General features: G+C 37.3%; 1 protein-coding gene across 11 annotated transcripts in view; it reads right to left on the bottom strand.

The window, feature by feature from the left end:
• PTPRM (protein tyrosine phosphatase receptor type M) overlaps positions 1–21,364 on the bottom strand; it is a 499,983-nt gene that overhangs the window by 44,690 nt on the left and 433,929 nt on the right. For all 11 annotated transcript variants that reach the window (XM_087756312.1, XM_087756322.1, XM_087756360.1 and 8 more), the window contains 3 exons: positions 15,615–15,702; positions 9,367–9,443; positions 6,504–6,540 (listed from right to left, as the gene is read on the bottom strand). In XM_087756312.1, the coding sequence (XP_087612438.1) occupies positions 6,504–6,540; positions 9,367–9,443; positions 15,615–15,702 (202 nt within the window). The remainder of the gene's footprint in view (positions 1–6,503; positions 6,541–9,366; positions 9,444–15,614; positions 15,703–21,364) is intronic.

The raw sequence follows: 21,364 nt of genomic DNA, 5'->3' as shown, positions 1-21,364 counted from the left end.
GTTAACAGTACTCCATCAAGACTGCCAGGTACCTTCCCCATCAAGTCCAATTTATGGCTGATTCTTTATCGAGGATGGAAACCTATCATCAAACATCAGCTTTTCATAATTTGCATCCCCCCAAGAATACAGACATGTGAGGTACATTTGTAAGGCTGATGTTGTATACATGTTCCTTGGACAAAAAACAGATTCTAGTGCATAATCTAGGTAATTAAGAGTCTGAGCAGCAAATACACTAATACGTGGCCACCTCCATAAAGTTCTTTTCTGAAAGTGTGTTTGGTTCACAAGGACAGTTTGCTCAGCTCTTGAGTTTCAGGAAGATCATAACTTCCTTGTTTGCAGGACATATTTTATAGTCACATTTTTTAAAAGAGGACAAATATACTAATTTTCACACAATCTTCTATTTTCTACAATACAACATTGAAACATTTCCTTTTGCCTGATTCACCTCTCTGTCTCCTTAAGTACTGTAGTCTCTCATTTCTCTTACTTCTTAATTCTGATATGCAAAAGTCTGTTGTAGCTATTCTGGACTGACTTCACAACAGAGAAATCTTGTCTTTGAGACAGAGATCTATGTATGCTCTGAAGACCTTTATGTCTGGTTTCTTGCTGCTTAATCTTGGCGGGGGAGAGGATAGAAGGATGGCTTTTTCCTCCTCTGTGGCTTTGACAATGGACTACTGAAAAATCACCAGTTTCTCAAACTGTTGTTTCACGAGCCACCTTAACAAGCCAGTGAAAGAACAGCCGGCATGGACTGTGGGAATTTATATTTGCAAATAAATATTAAATAATTATTCAGTATCATTTCTAGAGTTTGTCTGTACTTTCAAAGAATTTCCAAAGGTTTATGAAAGGCACGCATGTATTTTATGCAAAATGTAGCCCCACATATATGAAGAAGAATGTAAGTGGCTCTACCTAGTAATGGATCTATCAGCAGTTTTACAACAACGCTCCCGTTTCACTTGGTCTACACACAAAGATTCAGAGAAGCAACACACTGCAACAGAGCCTAAGCCAACTTTGTATGTATTAGAAAACTATGCTAGGTCTGCATTTACAGCCTTCTACACTGAATGGACAGCAACAGGGGCATCTCATTCCCCAGACAGACAAAACTATGAAGACAGAAAAATATAGGAATCATGAAAATGGTGAAAGATAACTATTGTAACACAGTTATCACTAAAATCTCCTATTATAAACAAAGAGGCAGAGAGAAACTCTGGTATTCTCATGTACCATAATGCAGCAACTGTTGAAAAGTGTTGACTGATAGTTACCAGTTTTTACTACATACTGTCTCTTTTTGTCCTCAACAGTAGCAGAAGTACCAACTCTGAAAAGATGCTCAAATGTTGTAATTGTTATCGTCAGCCTTCGGTGGGAAATGGTAGTAAGAGAGCTCTGGTGAATTTGCCATATGGCTTCACAATATAACCTGGAGATATCACTTCCATGTGTAAAGGGTCTATTACTTCATTTGGGCGTGGGGAAAAAAGTAACTTCTTTGCCATTTGTCACCACTATTGCAAAACAGGTGAAGGACATGTTTCAGAAAGCCTCACCTATTCAATGTAGTGCTTAAGAATGCGTTTATCTCCTTCACTGAAGATAGATGGCTTCAACCACCTTTTTAACATTTTGATGATTAAGAAGTGAAGAACAGCATCAAACACAGTTGAATCTTCAAGATTAATACAGGTGTACAAAACGCAATCACTTTGTATATATATTAGGAAATCAGCCTGACTACCCTACATCCTGCAAAAATGACAGCACCGATAAAGCTGAAAAACTGTGTAGCACTATCTTGCTTTGTTGTTTTTCAGCTCTCCCTGATGTAATTTCAAAAGTTAATTTTCATCTGGAGGCTAAAACCATGGCAGCAAAAGTTTCTTTGTGAAGAGAAGTGTGGAGCTTCCACACTGCTGTAGTTCTGACAACTTTTTGCAACATAAAACCAAAAAACATGCCAAGGAAGTTAAGAGTATTATTATTCAAAGCAGTATTTCTCCTTCAGATCCCTGAAAGGGAACTTTCAGTTTGAAAAAAAACGTATTTTTGTTTCTGAAAACCCTTATTAAAATGTTCACACAACATATATAGTTGTGTGTGGAAGAAAGACATTTTGCAGAAAAGAGAAGGAATATGAAAGGGGGTATTACAGCAGTAAGTTTATGCTGCTGTAGTGAAGACTGTAAACATTTCCACTGTAAATATTTATTTTCAGAAGTTTATAACTCATACCTAAAAAACCCCTCCTGACTGAAACTTGACTTGATGTCTGTCTCCATAATCAGCAATACACAAAGTGAAACAGTTTAGCATCTGCTTTACAACTGGATACAGACAAAAAGGAGGTTGAAAGGTTGCACTGGGCTATTACATCTAAAGCTGCTTTATCTTCAAGAATAACTTTTAACAGTCATTAAGATATGCTCTGAAGTACTTCCACAAAACATCTTAGATCCGGTTCCTCTGCATGCTGCAGCAAGCAGAGACAATCTGCTGTGAGGAGCATTCAAAAGTCTGAGATGCACAAATGCATGTACTTCATATATAAAGACATGCAGCTTGCATGTGAGTATCTGCTGTTTCACACATGATTGATCTGCTCAAAAACCAGCCCTGGTGGAAACGGCAACGAGCAATGTTGTAGAACTATATTAACATGTTTGTCACTCATAATTTACAGTTGCTGGTGCAGTGGTGGAGGAAGCATTACAAAACCTTTGACAGAGACTTGCTAAAAGAAGCTAAGTCACAGCTCAGTTAACTACAAGAACTTCAGGGGACACAGAACAAGTAAGTACAAAAAAGATTAATTTTTCCTGCTTAGTAATCAGAGTGAGACATGCAAGATCAACAGCAGTCATCCAATAGTAAGAACATCCAGCAGCATGTGTGACAATAAGTACTGTAAAGATATTCAACCTAATGCTCTCACTAAAGGACTTGGTTAAAATTCTTTGATTACCTAACTCCTGGAGAAAAAAACCCTAGCTGCCAGTAAACTGAACAGATCACACAACAGCTCAATATTCTGCTATAAAAAAAATTAAAGAATTATATCCATGGGAACAAGGCATATATGAAATAAAATGGCAAGTTTTAAATTGCACCAACTTGCTGGTTCTGCATGACCCAATATGCCAGCTTGTGACGAGGGATTCTTTTTAATCACAGTGACTCAGGTGCGGATCCCATCTGTTGATGCCAATTACAGCAGATCACCAAAAGTCTTCATTAGCTGTAAATTCAGCCTACCACTCACATTATACTTATCACATAAAGGAAAATTGACGGTAATTTTATAATTGAAATTTCACACTCTGAATGTATTACTCTTAAAATGGAAGTAAAACCTTTTTTGATTATTAGTTAAGAAAGCCTCCCATCAGGTCAGTCTTTTAAAAAATGTTTCTCCCCCTAATTCAAGTTAGCAGCAGGATGCTATGAATGCCAAGGTGGACAGATACCAGTCTGTATGTCAAACTCTGGTTAGTATGGAAGACAGTAACACTTTAATAAACAGGTGATTATGTTTATAACAGCTCTGTTAAAAGCAGATTGGTAGTCTATTACAAACTGATTAAATTTGCCACTTTTTCACTTCAAACAATTATATTTGCTCATTAACACTTGATATGTTGAATGCAGCTTAAGAAGAACATAGGAAAATTAAATATCAATCATTCTAACTCCTCAGAGATTTAAAACTGACTCACGTAATGATATTTTACTTCAAAGAACAATAGGCATGTGCACCTGCGAAAGTTGCGGTGGAAGAGAAAAGGGAGAAAGGGAGAAGTTATTTAAAGACTGATGTAAAGTAGACATCAAGGGAATTAAACATGCAGCTTAACTGTTGTGCTGCATTGATGTGTTTATACATATCTATATGAAAGTGTGTTCTAAAACAGAGCATGAACATCACTGGCTATACTGCAAGCCGTGGCTCATGACAGGCTTACTAGTAAGGAAGACATACAGAGGCATAGTCTGAAATGTGAAACAAATGTCTTTCGTTTCATAGTTAATATAGAGCCTTAAAGGAGTTTTAAAGATTATTCCCAGTTACCTTATCACTTTTGCAAAAGACAGAGACTGCATCTTACTGGAAGTGCTACTATTGTGCAAGGGCTTTGTCAGGAGGCTGGGATACTGGAGAATAACACTAACTAGCCTTTACACAGCTGCATCTATCACGACATTGCAGAGAACTATAAAAAGCAGATGAGTATTTTTAACCCTATTCTGCAGATGGGAAAGCTGAGACAGAGGAAGGAAAAGAAACTTTCTCATGATTCTTCACCAAGCCAGGAACAGAGCCAGAGAGAATACATAAAACTTTTGAGATCAGCGCTCTTCATTCCTCCAAATTGGAGATACAAATCTGCTTCCCAACTGGCCTTAAAAAATAAGATGTTAAAGATGTAATCCACCAAAAACCTCACAGCCAGATTATTTTGAATTTGCTGTAAATTGTATGCCCATTTTAAAATGGATTTCATATTCTTCAGAGAGTCAGTTTCTCATTCATTGCGCCGTGGGAGGGGTTAGGCATCTCTCTGTGCACTTAGCTGCACCTACACAGAAGAAACTGATGGGATCTGCCCCAAAGAATGACAGCTGAAACAGTCATATATCCTTTACATCTTGGAAGAAGACTTGTTTCTCCCCCTCTTATTCTCCTTCTCGACTAGGTACTTCTTGACACCGTATCAGGAGAAAAACATGGCAGAGAAACTGTTGGGACTTGCTGGTGGATCTGGTACATAGACTTCCAGTACATTATTCATACATTATTACATACTTGGCTTTAAGAGCTGAAAGTAGAAAAACGTCAAGCTTGGTATTTGCTATTCAAGTATTACGATGAGTGATAAAGCTGCATTTAAACTTGCTTGAGATAGATAGGGATCTCATATGTCTATCAGAAAGCTGTTAGGGAGATCTGGGGAACCTCCTGATGAAAACAACTGTATTACAAACTGCAAGTAAAATGCCAACTGTGTATCTTTTTATTTTAGGATTCAATTAAAGGTGAAAAACAACAGCATCATTAGCTAAAGGTTAAATGGAACAATCCATTTCTTCTTAGAAGAGGAGGGTGTAAAAGCCCAAAGGGAATTAAGGAAATGCTGCATTTTTGTCCTAGTTTTCCTGTCTGGCTCATCTGTAGAAAGACTGTGGACTGAAGAATGTGACGGGTGGGTAGCAGAAGTGGAAGAAGCAGCACATTTAAATAGCTCACATTCTACGATCACAAATTCTAATTCTGGTCTAAAAGTGTAATATTGGCAGTAGTGAGGTGGTTCTAGAAATAAGATCTGCATCCTGCCCCACTGTCATCTGACACAAAGTAGCACCTCATTTGGGACTGCCGAGAGCTGAAGTACAGAAAGGCAGAGATACGAAGCCTCCCACTGGTAGAAGTGGGGACTGGAGGCTGCAGACTCTGCGTTACTTAGGGGACAACTGAAATCACAGTAAGAGCTCTGATTTGACACGGCCAACATTTTCTCTGTTTTGATAAAAAGTCATTAAAAAGTATACATGAACTCTAAATCCAACACATGGTAAGATTATTCTGAGTATATTATACTCAGTACTCCAGGTGGCTCTCTTAAATGTTGGGCATGTGTTGAAATAACGTACGTGGGTGTAGCTCAACTTCTTCAGATCCATGGCCAAATGCAGGAAGCTCTGTCACAGAATACCTATTACAGAGAAGATTCCCTCCAAGCAGTGGAGGAGCAATCAAATTTTCACATGTATACTATCCAAGCATAGGCAGGAGATTGGCATATTGTTCAATATTATGATTAAGCAGTCACAGAAGACTCATCTTTCCTACCTGTTCCAGCTCTGAACTTGACCAAAAAATAACTAAGAACTGCATCAGAATAGGCAAATTATGTCTTTGAAGACAAGTACAAATTGAACGTTAATTTGTGTGTTGACAAAGGAATAGGTTCTTGTTCACAAGCAAGCTTTTAAATGATGGCCTGTAAAATTGTCTCTCTAGATGCCTTTGAAGAATCCCCCTGCAAGCATAATACGTCTTTGGGTCCTCTACTAAAACTTGCTAACTTAAGTGTTTTGTATTTTAAGGACCTGAAGCCTAGTTATCATTGAACAATTAAGAGAACATACGTTTTCATGACACTGTTGTCTCTCTGAAAAGTTTACTGTGACTTATTTCTTTTTTCATGAGTAACAACATGTTGAGTAACTTCTGCCAAAAAGGATGTATTTTGCTTTTCTACTCAAAACCTATTTGAACACAAAGGTAAAGGGCTGCTTACTTGACATACCTGAAAATTAGATTATAATTCAGTTTGCTCGCTTCTACCTAAGTGATTGAGCCTCCTCTGTTCTGGATATTGACTGTGGCAAGAATATTAGAGAGTATAAACTGTCATTCAAGTACTAAAACCTCTTAGCCTCACATAACCAGAAAGAAAGGGTGATAAACTTACCTTGTGTAGCAATGTAGTGATTTGGTCTATGATAACCCTAAAATAAATTGAAAAAGAAATATAAGCAATATGCATCTTGGCTATGCTGCTATGAGTGAAACTTCATTTAGAGTAGTATTCAGTAAAAATCACAATAATACAGTTAACGTATTAGATGCAAAAGTTATTTCCAGTGGGGAAAGGGCAAGGGAGAAGGGGAACAAGAAGCAAATGTGTTTTCTGCAAGATACTTAAGTTGCAGCCTTGTACATTAGGGGACAGAAGTAATATGTTCTTTCAGTCCCTTGTTGCCTCTGCTGAAAATGAACAGCATGAAATCCTCTCTAGCACTTGCAGCTAATGGCATCAGATGCTCGTGGAGACTGAGGTATACCTCCAAGCTATTGCTACTGAGTGCAAAGCCTACCCCTTTTTTAACAGCTAAAGAATGCCAGATTTGCATTCAGCCTGGGGAAGGGTGGGGGGATGTTCACTCTGTCCACTGTGATTTGTTTATGTTTTATTTCTGAACAGTAAAAAGAAGGGTAAATGCTTTTACTAAATGGTTTGGTACGAATACACTTGTTCACATCTAAATAGGAAGAACATAAAACAATTCTATGTTTCTCTGATGACAAGGGCAACTTAATCACAAGCTGGCCGTGCAATAAAGACTAATGCTCTACGGATTCTTTGTAACATTTAATAGGTTGCCAATAGGGAACAATACCATTTTTATAGTATTTGAGTTTCTGATGTAATGGGAGTGTCACCAAAGGTTTAGATCATGCACTAGCATGTTGATAAATTCCGTTATACCAGTGTTATCCTTTTAATAATGGTTATGATGCGTTGTCACTCATCAACAGGAAGAACTTAAAGCTGTAGGTTGCATGCCATTGAAATTTCTTTGTAAAAGAGCAAGGGGCATTGTAGTGATACAAGGTAGGAAAGACTCAAAATAACTGAAGATAACTTGAATATTACAGAAAGAATGACATTAATTACAGAATTTATTCCTTTACATGCCATTGAAGCAAAATTTGGAAGTCTATGAATTGAGAAATGTTAAGATAGCTGCAGAGTTCATTTTTTTCTGCTATGTGTTGTCCAATATCCCTAATGGCTGGGATCAAACAATTCCGATTCCTAGTGAAAAAACACATGGGAAAAAACACAGCATAACCATTGCCCCTCTCTCCAAGAAAATTTCATAGCGTCTGTGATGATGCTATTCCCTTATTAGTATGTTTATTCTGACAACAAGACAACTGTACTAAAAACCGCATGCAAGAAGAAAATTGCAGCTGCATCTGTAGTAGAAAAACAAGCATTTCTAATGGAAACCTGACTAGCAAGATCATAAACAAAAAATGCTGTGTTCTGTGGTAGAGCTGTCTTTGGAAGATGTCTGCAGTCCTCCAAGCTTTGCAATGAAGCCATCTGCTGAGGATGAGGGAGAGAATTTTTTGGTTCTCATGCACTGTTTCTTTTAGGGCCACATTCTCTCCATCCTCTTGTACTTCCATAAGCAAAGAAGGTTGCTATGCAGCTATCTTACCAACATTTTAAATGAGACTGCATGGTCCAAATCCTTATTCCTCACATCTTTTAATATTTTAGAGTCAGATCAAAATCTGACACAAGAATATACTAGTAGCCTAAAATGAGAACAATCCTGAATGTTGGAAGAAGTGTGAAAGTGAATTCAAATCTAGGTCCCCAATGTGAACTCTCTCTTTCCTTTCATGACAGATTACTCCCTTCAGAGTTTAGTGAGACGTCTAACTAAATATATTTCCATATGCGCCTTTAACTCTTGGTGACTGTGCTATTCTTTCAAACAGCAAGGGACTAAGCAGAAATCTGAGCTTAACTTAATGGTTCTTGAACATGCTACTGAACATCAATAGAAGGAGATATCTTCAGAAAGTTACAAGTTCAGACTTCAGATGGTTACAACTGAAGTGCCTACTTTTCTTGTATAGCTCTAGTTCATCCATACTCTGAGAAAAACATCTGTTACATTCCTGTTTCATACTGGTGATTAAATTGAACTGTAAACCGTGACACCATTTTTCAAAGATGCCACTGCTGAATGAGAAATCTTTAGCAGACACAGTTTCCCATGAAGCAACACTCGTTTTACTTAGCCTAACATCTAGTACTCCATGTAAAAAATAAAATTATTATCTTTGCTATTCATAGATTTCTGGCTCTAGATAGTATTGACTTTCTAACGATTTTCAATTCTACTTTTGAGTTCATTCTTTCAACCAAAAACACCTTGTGTCTTAAAGAATTTATTCTAATGTAAAACATTAAGTTAACATGATGCAGAATGAACAAAGAAGCCACCTTCAATAATTAAACAGCCTACATATTTAATGAAATGTCTTGCTTGCATTAGAAGTACTGGTTAACAGCTGCAGAATATACTTTGAAGGCGACTTAAAAGTGCAGAGATGACAAGAGATTGCAAATCTCTGCATTAGGCATTACAGAGTTTTGTCACATTAATATGCAAACAGCGTTCTTTTAAATGTGGAATGATGCCAAGCTGTTGACAGAAAGTGAAAATAACATTTTGTTAGCCCATATAAGCACCAGCAAGCAAAGTAGCCATACAGTGTTGCTGGCAAGGTTTCAGTCTAGTGGCAGTTGGATGAAATGACTCCTTTCATTTGCTAATTGACAAAACCTTTGAGGCTTTTTTTTTTTCTCCCTTAGTGTACACCTAGCTTCCAAAGATAGTACCTTCCAACAATGTTTAGCAGCTGATACTAGCTATGATATCTAATACAAATTAAGAATAATGTGAGAATAATAAGAGCTCCCTCTTTGAACACAACGTTAAGTTTGTTGACTACATCAGTATACGCACATCAATATAATTTCCATTGATGTAATCGGAACTTGTTTCTCCTTCAATGGGCTGCAATCTCACTCGAGAATGATCATCTGAAATGGGAACAATGGAGAGAAAAAAAAAGTAATTAAAGACACATTCAATAACAAAGCCTTCATCAAAATACTACTTTAAAGTCAAACTAAAACCTCAGCATTTGCAAGTTCATGCTTGTTTTGTTGTCCGTGAAAACATTGTATCTACATTTAATCCTCATTTCAGTCATTCATAAGGCTTTCCAAATCTCCTCTGATTTTCAGTCTGAATGTCTTAAATATTTCTAACGTGAAATCCATTGCAATTATGTTTTTTGCCTTGACACTCCTGCCTTTTGTCAATAAAATAAATAACGTTAAGTTGTCAAAGGTTTAATCATTTGGAAATGCTTCTGCCAGTACTCAAAATAAGCTGAAGTCATTCTACAAGACATTCTGGCACCTCGTAGTTTCTGAAGGAAACTCATTAGGTTTTCAGTACAGGAGAAAGCAAAATAAAGTAATGACAAAACCCAAGCAGTCAGATAATGGCTTTGTCACTGAATTTTGCTCCACTGTGGCCATGTATATCCATCCAGGAATGTGCAAATACTTACACTTCTATTTTCCAAATTCCAATCCAAAATACCATGGCATGAATTCTTTTCTTGTCAGCTGCCTCCTTTTCTTTATGATACCACAGCAGTGATTAAGAAGTGCTAGAGACTAGATCCGCGCCCCCTCCCCCCCAAAAAAAAAGAATCTCTGTATGCTGGCAGGGCTTTTTCTTCTTCGAGACTTCGTATGCTCCTCTTGATTCTCTTGGTTCAAAAGCAACCAAACACAATGGCTTTTCCAGAATGCTGCACAAATTGCTGATAAAATAATTTGAGAGTATGAACTCAAGGATGGAGAGATGGTAAATAGCCACTTTACTGCTTTGTTTACAAGTTACCCTTGCTAATTAGATACCTGTGTATTATTGTTTTTGAATGCTGCTTGCTAGCTAAGCTAATATTACTTGCAGCTGACTACAGACCTTCATGACTGTTATTATTTTGTTGTAAACATAAATAAGCATTAGAGCACCTGAAACGTGCCACTCATGTTCTGAATAGCTATTTTTTTCAGCTTTAAAAATCCTGAAAGATAACAAATGAATGAAAGAACATGAAGTGGCTTAAAAACCCAACTTCACCACAAGTAGCATAATATTGGCCCACATTATGGGGGAGGAAGGAGAGGGCAAGCGGTTCTTAAAATAACATTGTTTTAGAATTACAAGTCAAGAGATTTTCAAATGGCTGAGTAGGAAAGGAAGAGGCAAATTCTTTATTTCATCCTCTTTTATGCTCCAAGTCTCAGGGACTAGAGAACTCAGATCCTCATTTGCTTCCCTGGGATTCCCTTTGGAGAGAGAAAGGGCACAGTTTTAACCCAAATATAGTAAATCAGAATGAATTAAAATTCCAGCTCTAGGTTCCATACAGCTCTTATTTTGCTATTTTCTTGTGATCATTTCATCCAAGAGTTTTCAAGAATGAATTTTTCCAAACATGTTGGAATATTCAAATCAATTATGTTCATCAGGTCAGCCTTTTCAGCCTCTTTATTCACTTTTCCAAGACTAAAAATTTATAGAAATGTGACTCTCCATTACATAACCCATGCTGGTCTGACCCTACTAAGCTATGCTTATCCAAGTGCTGTGCTATTCTCTGCCTAATTAAGCTATTTATCAGTTTCTTCAGAACAGAGGTTTGGCTCACAGTCCCTAAAAATCCATCTTACTTAAGAAAGATACTACATTAGGAACTTTCTAATCTCCAGACATGGCGGCTACTTTTACAGTTTTGGACCTGATCCAACTTCTGCTGAAGTCAACAGACTCCAGAAGTCAAGCTTGCTTGGACTCATGGTATGTCTTCATCCACATTTTCATGATTTTCTGCATCATTGCCTTAAAAGCATTCTCACAAGGACAACTCAGGCTAGTAAAGATTTCCACTTCTATATTTCTTGAATTACTTAGGGCAGGATTCGGTTGTCTAAGCACAAGCATCTCATGCCACTTTATATACACCAGGATATACTGCTTAGCCTTCAGCTGCCGCTATGGAATAAGACAAGTCTCTCATGTACTGTGTCACATTTCTTAGTCCTGCACAGATGTCCTAGGTCACCTGAAATGGCACTACATGTCTATGTTTAGGCAACTGAATCCTGTCTTTGATGACCTGCACACCAATGAGTCCCATATCGGGCAAAACACGCTTAAATTTCCCACTAAGGAACATCTTACAAAAGTAATTTCCTGTTACTTCTTTTAGACTGATTTATACAATTGAATAGTATGCAGTGGTATCTTTTCTTTGCCTTTCCTGCTATTTTGTTATTTTCTTTATTTACTCCATTTTTCCCTTGCAATAATTCTTGCTTTGGATTGTATTCTTGCTTTAGATTGGGCAAAACTAAGTAAGTTACTTCATAGCTGTATCTTCATATCGTCTTTTTACCCTTTCTTCTTCTCATGTGCATCCTTTCTAGTACTGCATTCTCAGCTAAGTTTCTGGGAATTCTGGAGGTAATGGACTGTTCAATACCCATTTACTTGCGGTGGAGCTGGAGTGACTCCCTTTTTTTATTGCTTTGAAAACTCTAGTTAACTTCTCACTGCATGGCAACACTTCTTAATTTGAAAAAAATCTTTAGTCAACAAAAAGAAATGTTACTATGTCTACGCCTGTGCTTATGTCAAGTAGATTTAAACCTAAGAGGTACACAAGCCATATATTCTTCCAACATGTATGTTGACTCTCTTAACCTCTAGGTTAACTGCCTAGATTTTTAGGATATTTTTTCCTTTATACCTCAGCTCTTGACAATTTTTGTAGCCTTTAAATACTTTCTTTTCCAGCTCATTGTTATTTTGATACCCTTCTATTAGGAGATCAAACTTAACTTTGCACTGATCACTTAAGCTTTCAAAATTAGTTATGTTAGAATCCATTTGTCTTTGTAGAAAATGGTAGTAGATAATGAATATAAAGCATTTTATTCTCGTTGTGTTACCTACAACATGTATATGCCAGCCTGCAGGCTGTGATCTCTAACAAGCCCCTTGAGTAGCTGGTTGATTAGCATGCCTAGCCATTGACCCTTTCTTGGGATGTGCCTTGCTGATTCTTTGCAAATCAAGCCTTTTATAAATGTCTCACCTAAAATCTTTAGCTGCTTTTAAAAGCCGTGATTGATGTTCTCTTCTCATTTAGTCAATATTGAGTTAGGTAAAAATAAATACAGAACCCCTCCCATTCCGAAATTACCTCAAGATCTCTCCTGAGGAAAAACCAATAGATTTTACCAAAATCCATGCATAACCCTACACAATTATGGCAGAAACAGAATTTTTCTTAGGTAAAAAAAGATTCATTTAGCAGATTCATGCCGGTTTTAGTTCCTAGTGAGAAAACACAAAGCTTTTTGTGTTCAGTAAAGATGGACCACGTTTTCTGTGGGTGAGTGGACTGTGATCATGATTCAGCTTGTTGATACAGTGGCTCCTAAGTTGTAGCCGCTTTCATACAGCGGGTAGGCACACTTGTAGCCAATTAAACGCACATCATTTGGGTAATGTAAAGCATATTGCCATTTTGACAAGCTCCGGCAATGCTGGCCGCTTGGTTTTAATTCCCTCAGAGAACAATAATGACTACAAGCAATAATGTAACAGTTGTATCTCAGGGAAAATTTAAACAAAGAGGATAAATGGATGGAAAAAAATTACATTAAAGGCTTTACAGAAAAAACCATACATTTCATTATAATCATGTACCCATAGTCAGTGGCATCTGAACCACCGTACTTTTGTCTTTAAACATAGCATAAAAGGGCAATTTAGTAAAATGCTTTTCAGCTAAAGCAAATACTTTATACAACTACCTGGGACAAATTTTCAAAAGTGGACCGCTAAAATTGTACTTTCAGACTATGAGACAAGCGATCATTTATCCAGCAGAAAAACACATAAAATAATTAAAAAGTTAGCTACCCCATTTGCATACATGTATTTAACAGACGACAAACTGTGGGCAGTTGCAGCCTGTCTTTTAAGATACTGCCTTTTAACTCTAATGGATTTTAATTTTAACTTGTGTTATCTGTGTTTTCACAGCCACATAAATAGGAAGTGTTATCGATAACAACTCCATCCAACTCTTTCCCTTTGCTAAATACTGAGGACATTAAAAGTAAATTGAGATCTAAATGATCTGAGTTAGAGTTGCCCTCTCAGAAAACCTTCAGTATCACTTCTAATTGCCATTGATTTGTGTGTCTAATATCTTTTACTTGTTTTCCCTTGGCTACTCATCACTTCATTACCTCAGACGTATAGCACTAGTAGTCTTCTGTTTTCTTCAACCAAAGGGTGTCAAAGTGTAAGGCGATGCCTAACATGACATTAAAAGAGGGCACTGACGACACTGAACCTGACTAAAATAGAGAAGATCTATTGTGATAGGCTTGGACTGGAAATAAAATTTTACAAAGGAAGGATAAACATAAAACTTTTTGGTATTCTTATTTATGCCTTCAGTATTTTTACTTAAATGATAATAGTCATCTAATGTATTGCTACACCCACACAAAATAACAAGTTTGTTACACATTAAAGATTGCTTGGAGGGAAACAAGCAAAACCACATCTAGCTAACTTATCTTCTTTTGCATATGCTCCAGCCCATCATGATATTCACATTTCCCTAGAAGATTTAATTTCCTTTTTCAGTAAGTAGGACAGTAGACATCCAAAATACACAGCAATACTATCATGTCCATTCAAAATGATACGGCAGATAGCATCTCTTGCTTAACTTGCCTCTGCCTCCACAGGCGTTTCCTGCAGGTTCTCCTTTTCCTTCTGCAGCAAGTCACAGAGCTGTTTTGTCTTTGTAGACTGTCTCAGTCCAGCTGGGCCACAGTGATATAAAGGCCTATTCAAATCACCTACTGTAGGTCACTAAGTTAGGAGTTGGTCTCTCTAGACTTGTTATGCAAGCACTGCAGAGAGGACCTCCTGAGGTGGTGATTCAGAAGCATTCAAATGGGCTCTGTTTCTGAATCATTTCTCTAGAAGAGCTGTCCTTCTCTCTGTCAAGACCATGTGGTTCACTGAGGAGGAAACCTAGGCAGAGCTGTGCCTGGACAAGCACCTAGACTACTAGGTGTTGAAGTTAGGCAGTGTAAATACACGCTACATACTCATTCCATAGGTCCTCCAAACGTTTGCACAATCAGCACTGTTTATTCTTCTATGCTGTCCAATGTACCTAGGTTATACGTGATTTCTAAACTCCAGCAGTATTATTAAATGATCCCTCCTTAAAGGCCATCATTCATTTTCATGCTTACAAAACTTCTGACATGCTGTGACTGCTGCTTATTTCTCTGCTTATACCTGCTTCATGGTTACCTGCCTGGCTGGTAGAAACACACATGCTTCGTATCTTAAACTCAGATTTTGAAGGAACAATCCGGGAAGGGATCATCTCCTACATATGCATGGGGAACTTATTCTTTAAGTGCAACAACACTAGTGTGTAAATAATAATATAATTTTACCAAAGTTAACATATTTTCTGCCCCCATGTTCATGTGCAGCATCTCTTGCCACAACGTTCTGCGATCTCATAATGCCAGATTTAGGCGTCATTTATCAAAGCATACTATCATCTCCTCAAGTTATTTGAGTATTAGTATATCTAATTTTTATCAAGCTTGGCATTTTTAAGTAAAACGTACAGATTCTGTTTTTTTCCTTAGAGTTTGTCTAGCATTAAGAGGGTAAGTCAGGATAACTGTCACTGTTATTAAGGAATACTTAAGAAGCAGTACTGTTTACTCCTACAATATCCAGATCCCAGTATCAAGGTACCGATGCAATCATGGGTACTCTTTCACTAAGATGCCAGGAGCAGTTTGGGAGCTGTTAGAGCTGAGTATTGGTTAAAGGTGTCATTCTCCATTAGCCAAACGTTGATCACAGGATGAAAGGTATACAGAAGGCTAGAGAAAATGCATTAAAACTGACAGTTTTCTCAAAAAAAAAAAGTAACATCTTCCTTCACTTTTATCTTCTTAATTAGAGAAGAGGAATATAAGCCTGATGTGAGCACGAGGCTGGTGGTCATTCTTACCCTGTTCTGAAGGGAAGTTAACACAGTGCACAATTATGTTGTCAACACTTACATGCAATGATATTCCCATATCTATTTTTCATTCTGTTCTCATCTTTCTTAGCTGAATCCCACGGTGCAGACTGTCCTTCAAAGAAACTCTAAAAAAGGAAAGAAAGTGACATTAAGAAAAGCATGCAGCAACAGTTACCTTACGGATAAACTGTGGAGAAAGGCAAACAGTACTTGCGGGTATTGTTACAAGTGTCATTTAACTGATTCTTGAACAAAAATGCGAGTCTCCTGTTTAAATGGTATTTATGCATAGCTCCAGATGTTATCTAAAATTTGACATGAGATTATCTGTGTAATAGCAAGAAGAATTATTTGCACATGAAGTGCTATTAAACCTTTCCGAAGTTGCATGCTTGCAACACTAAGAGTCCTTCATTTGCGCTATCCAGATTCTCCGCATAGTCCTCATACACACACATGAAGCTGAAGGAACTTAATCATCGATGTTGGAGTTGGTCCAGTATTTGAGTGCAGAATTACACACTGTACTAACACATTTTATTTTTGACATATCCACAAGTTTCAGTTACTTCTTGGCAGTTGACCTCATGGATCTAAACATATATAGGCATTTAAAAAAATCTGTATTCAACTAGTATGTATGTGTCTTTTTTTTTAAACACAATTTATGATGCCACCAAGATGATTATTTTGTCAGAGAATAAAAATAATGTGATTTTGTGAAAGATATAATCTAATATTCACCCAGCCTCTGTGCTGTAGTTAATAAATTTAATGTAAATAAGAAAGTTGAAGGTGCTAAAAATGTATTTTTACATTAATAAAACACACAAGCTGCCAAAAGGGCAACAAGCAAGTTGTTATGTCCTATCTGTCCTGTGCATTCTGTGGTCTAAAAGAGCATTTCCATAATTTCTTAATTTACGCACTGTATCCGTAAATCCTATAATGTAGATATATTTTATCATTTTGCATTGAAATATTAATCTTGTGTTAAAAATATTTAGTTGCCAAACAAACCAGTGGAATTCTACCAGGACGACTTTTGGTCTCAACTCTTGTTTTGGTCTTTTTACTAGAATGATCAGTAGATTAAATCTTTTGATTCAAGAGGGACATGAAGGTACATGATTTACTTTTCTTGCAACAGAAGCCAAAAATGGCTAAGTCCCAAACTAAACACAGAAGACCTTAGGAAGTTTGTATCTCTCACAAAACCTCAACACATTCTGAGTGGTTTAAAATAGATAATGTCCATTATATGAACTACCACTAGTGTCCTTTGCCCTCATACTGGAAATGCATTGTTGTTCAAATCCCAGTGATTTCCATTAGTAAAGAGCATAAAAGTCAAAGTAAACCCTTGATCTCTTGCTGAAGTCAATGGAACCCAGGGGCATTCAAAGTCTAGAATGAGTTTTCTTTCAATAAGTTCAGTAGAGTGCTGGTTTCCAACTTATGATATGGAAACTCCTGGGAATACATGGATTATTTCTAAAAAGTCTGTAAATAATAACTTAAGAAAAACAGAAGCCTTGTCAAAAGGCTTCAATTTGTTTGTCCTTCATTTCTCCACACTTCCTTAGAAAATTTTTAAAGGTTTGCAAATTGAAATGATTAAAACCCACTAATATAAATAAGTTTCTTCTTAATCATGGTGTACCAACATTGATTACAGCTCTGAGAAATGCCAATTGCTGCCAGGATAGAGAAGCGGAATCCTGTAAATCCTAAGATGACTTACAGCTTTGTGGCTGTTTGCCAAAAAGGCGCCAATCATTATCTGGTTATATATCTGCCAACGGCATCTAAAGCAAGCAAGCTTTCCCACTCTAGAGCACTCTCAACTTAGGCTGGATGTAAAATACTTTTGTAATAAGCCAGACTGAACTGCATAAGGAATTGCTCTCCATGGGCGAAGTACTATGTCTCAATTTCATAGAATCACAGAATCATAGAATCGTTAAGGTTGGAAAAGACCTTTAAGATCATGAAGTCCAACCGTTAACCTAGCACTGCCAACTCCACCACTACACCATGTCCCTAAGCACCACATCTACAAGTCTTTTAAAGACTTCCAGGGATGGAGACTCAACCACTTCCCTGGGCAGCCTGTTCCAATGCCTGACTACTCTTTCAGTGAAGAAGTTTTTCCTAATATCCAACCTAAACCTCCCCTGGCGCAGCTTGAGGCCGTTTCCTCTCGTCCTATCGCTTCTTACTAGGGAGAAGAGACTGACCCCCACCTCACTACACCCTCCTTTCAGGCAGTTGTAGAGAGAGAGAAGGTCTCCCCTCAGCCTCCTCTTCTCCAGACTAAACAACCCCAGCTCCCTCAGCTGCTCCTCAAAAGACTTGTTCTCTAGACCCTCCAGCACCTTTGTTGCCCTTCTTTGGACACGCTCCAGCACCTCGATGTCCTTCTTGGAGTGAGGGGCCCAAAACTGAACACAGTATTTGAGGTGTGGCCTCACCAGTGCCAAGTACAGGGGCACTTTCACCTCCCTGGTCCTGCTGGCCACACTGTTCCTGATACAAGCCAGGATGCCATTGTCCTTCTTGGCCACCTGAGCACACTGCTGGCTCATGTTCAGCTGGCTTTCAACGAACACCCCCAGGTCCTTTTCTGCCAGGCAGCTCTCCAGCCACTTCTCCCCCAGCCTGTAGCAGTGCATGGGGTCGTTGTGACCAAATTTCTTGCAAAGTTCACACTTACTCTCAGACAACATGGGATGATGAACAACTAAACATAGTTAAAGGCAAAACAGAGATGGAAATGTTCAGCAACAAAACTCCAAAGGCAGAACAAACTAATCATTCATCTGATCTGAAACTTGACCTGGTATCTTCCTCAGGATTTTGTGTTTCAGGCAGCTAGACAGACCAGAAAGAATTCTAGTTTTCTTACAGTCCTTCTGCTAGAGACTAGTTTACATAATTGATCCATAAGACATTACCCAGCAAGTGGTTTTGGGGTTAATTCAGTGAGCATTACATGTGATGTTACAGAGAAAGAGTCCTGCTGATACAGCTTCCACCTTGAAATATGGAGGACCCAAATATACCCCTAGGGACTTCTCGCTTCTCCCTGTCCCACTAATGAACTTTTACAAAATTGCTTTAAACCAATTGATTAAAGTAAATCTCTGGAGACAACTGGGAAAGATTTACAAGGTATTGAATTCAGGGAAGATATACAATAGGCAATGTACTGGTTTGGGCAGCTTGCCTGCTTCTCATCTGCTAATGCACAGGTTCAGTTTCTCCCACCTGTTTGGAACTTCTGAAAACAATGATAAGCTTAATGAGCCTTACAGATAAAATAGCTCCTAATAATATATCTGCAACATAGATAATTCTATTCTTTAGAATACATATATATCAAACCTCACACAATAACAAAAACCAGGAGACAGATTTATGTTTCCAGCCACTGCATATTGACTTCACTTTCTTTATTAAAAATGTATTACAGAAAAAGAACTCCAGATATATATTTTTCTTTGGGTTTTTATCAATAAATTAGCGAATGAAATAAAACCTATCACATAGGGAAAGTAGACGTAATTTATGTAGATCCATTTTTCTTTTTAATTCTTTTTGGGATACACACAGGTATTTCAGTAAGAAGTGTACAGAAAAGATAATTTGAAGGAAGAGGTATTACAGTGCAAAAGCATAAAAAGAAACAGTTATTGTAAAAGACAGCTGGAGTGTCATTTCCTAAATTCCCCATGTGCTGCCATTACACAAACCGCAACAGAACGATAATCCACAATGAATTATAAGGAGAAATCCCATTTGTCCCACAAGTAAAGAACAGAGCAGATACCTCATAACAGATGATCTGTCAAGATCTTTCCTTACTTGTTAGAAATATACGTTTCATTACAGAAATTTTTTAATGTCTTTCCTGACATATCACTCTCCAGGGAGACTGCTGCACAGCAGCCCACACATTATCTTAGCGGCTATTCATTCTAATTCATCCCTAAAAGTTTCTTAAAAATGTGAACCATTAGGAAGAAATATGCCCCCAAACTGCTTCATTCCACCAAATGTCTGATAAGGGCAATGGAGAACTGAAAATGAGTGTAGGACATTTCTCAAATCATTTAAAGTAAGTATTCCTTTAGCTCAAATCACACACAACTGTGGCTACCCAGCCTCCATGATCTACTTGAAAAATGAAACAGTTTTCAAGCCAGCTGTTGTTACAGCAGACATTTCAGTATGCAATGTCAACTGTCATTCTGTTATTAGAAAATATTTCAATAATCAGGATAAAATAATTTCTGGAAAATACTGAATTATACAGAACTGTTGTATATGCAACATCAGAACTCGTCAGTGATGCAGCAGCAGGATCATCTTAGGATGAATGTGAAGCTTTTGCTTGCTTTAACTCAATGCTGCAGTGGTTTCCATTAAAAATTAAATATTTGCCAAGGGCTAATTCACTGTGACCCTCAGACTAGAAAATAACTGCAATATCTCTAATGAGAGGGGGAGATAATAATTGCAAATACAGATTTTTTTAATTATTCCCTTTCCTCATTTAAAATTCATAAGACCAGAAAATATTGAAAGGGACCTATATAAAAGTACAGTTTGAAGAGGGTGGAATGTGGAGAATAGGGTGAGATCTTCAGGATACAATTTGTAGCTCTGTTGATTGTCATTATTGGTAACACACTTTCCATCCTAGATTTTCATGCTTCCAATTAAGGACAGTAAAAATAATGCATCTTTGTAAGCACTTTAAGATCTACAAATGTAAGGTGTTGAGTGGAATTACTATTTTTATTATTAATCCAAAGCCAAGCAGCAACTTTTTCAAAAAATACTTCATAGTTGCTAGGTGACAACAGTGTAGTCTCCTACGATCTCATTTACAAAATGCAAGCTCTTACAAGCAAAGAAATGAGAAGTTAAGGACATCATAAATCTTGCTCTGCCTACTTAATAAGCAAGAATATTATTCACAGGAACAAAGAAATGCATGTTTCACTGTGTAACAATCTTAAGTTTGATCTGTGGATTTGTTTTTAAATATATGACTATAATGTCTGATTTTCCCAATTGACCCTAAGTTTCTTCACTGATAACATTCATTTTTTCCATTGTTATTTCTAGATAACCAGATTAAGAGGCACTTTAGCAAAATGAGTAATTTGACCTATTCAGTTACAAATGCCTCTGGATTTGTTTTTAAGCTACATGCAGAGAGTGACGCACACTGTCTACTTTAGGCCAGACCAGACAACTAACGGTGGTCCTAATGGAGGTCCTTGTCTAAACTCAATTAGCTATAGAAGAAACGGACATTTCTATCATAGGTCCTTTGAGTTGCAGCTAAATGAGATGCCTAAAATGCCCTGAATTGGATAGTGAAGATGCATTTCTAGTTTTACCTAAATATATCACCCTTTACTACTGCTGTCTCCACTTTCTATCTGGAGATTACAGATGGAAAAAAATGCATCCATTAAGCTCTGAGTTAAGATCCTAGTGTAGCATCAGACTCTTCTTTGTATTTACAAACCCTAGTAATACAAATTTTATTTTAAGCAAGCCCATAAATGTTTGGAGGACAAGGACCTTCAGTCTCATTTAATGAACAGTGCAAGATTTATGAGTACAGTAAATCTGTCAGTTCATTGGTTTTTCAGTATTCAAAATATCTGCAAAATATCTGGTATGTGAGGATGTTCTTGTTACTTAACAGCATTAACTTCTTTTTAAATAGAAAATTGAAATAATCACATTCAGTTTGTTGATAACTGA

The sequence above is a fragment of the Nipponia nippon genome, unplaced genomic scaffold (genome assembly GCF_047370975.1).
Source record: "Nipponia nippon isolate SJK-2023a ecotype South Korea unplaced genomic scaffold, ASM4737097v1 scaffold_1, whole genome shotgun sequence".
Classification (NCBI taxonomy): Eukaryota; Metazoa; Chordata; class Aves; order Pelecaniformes; family Threskiornithidae; genus Nipponia; species Nipponia nippon.
Note: the sequence above shows the minus strand (reverse complement) of the source record. Positions and strands in the feature narration are given on the sequence as shown.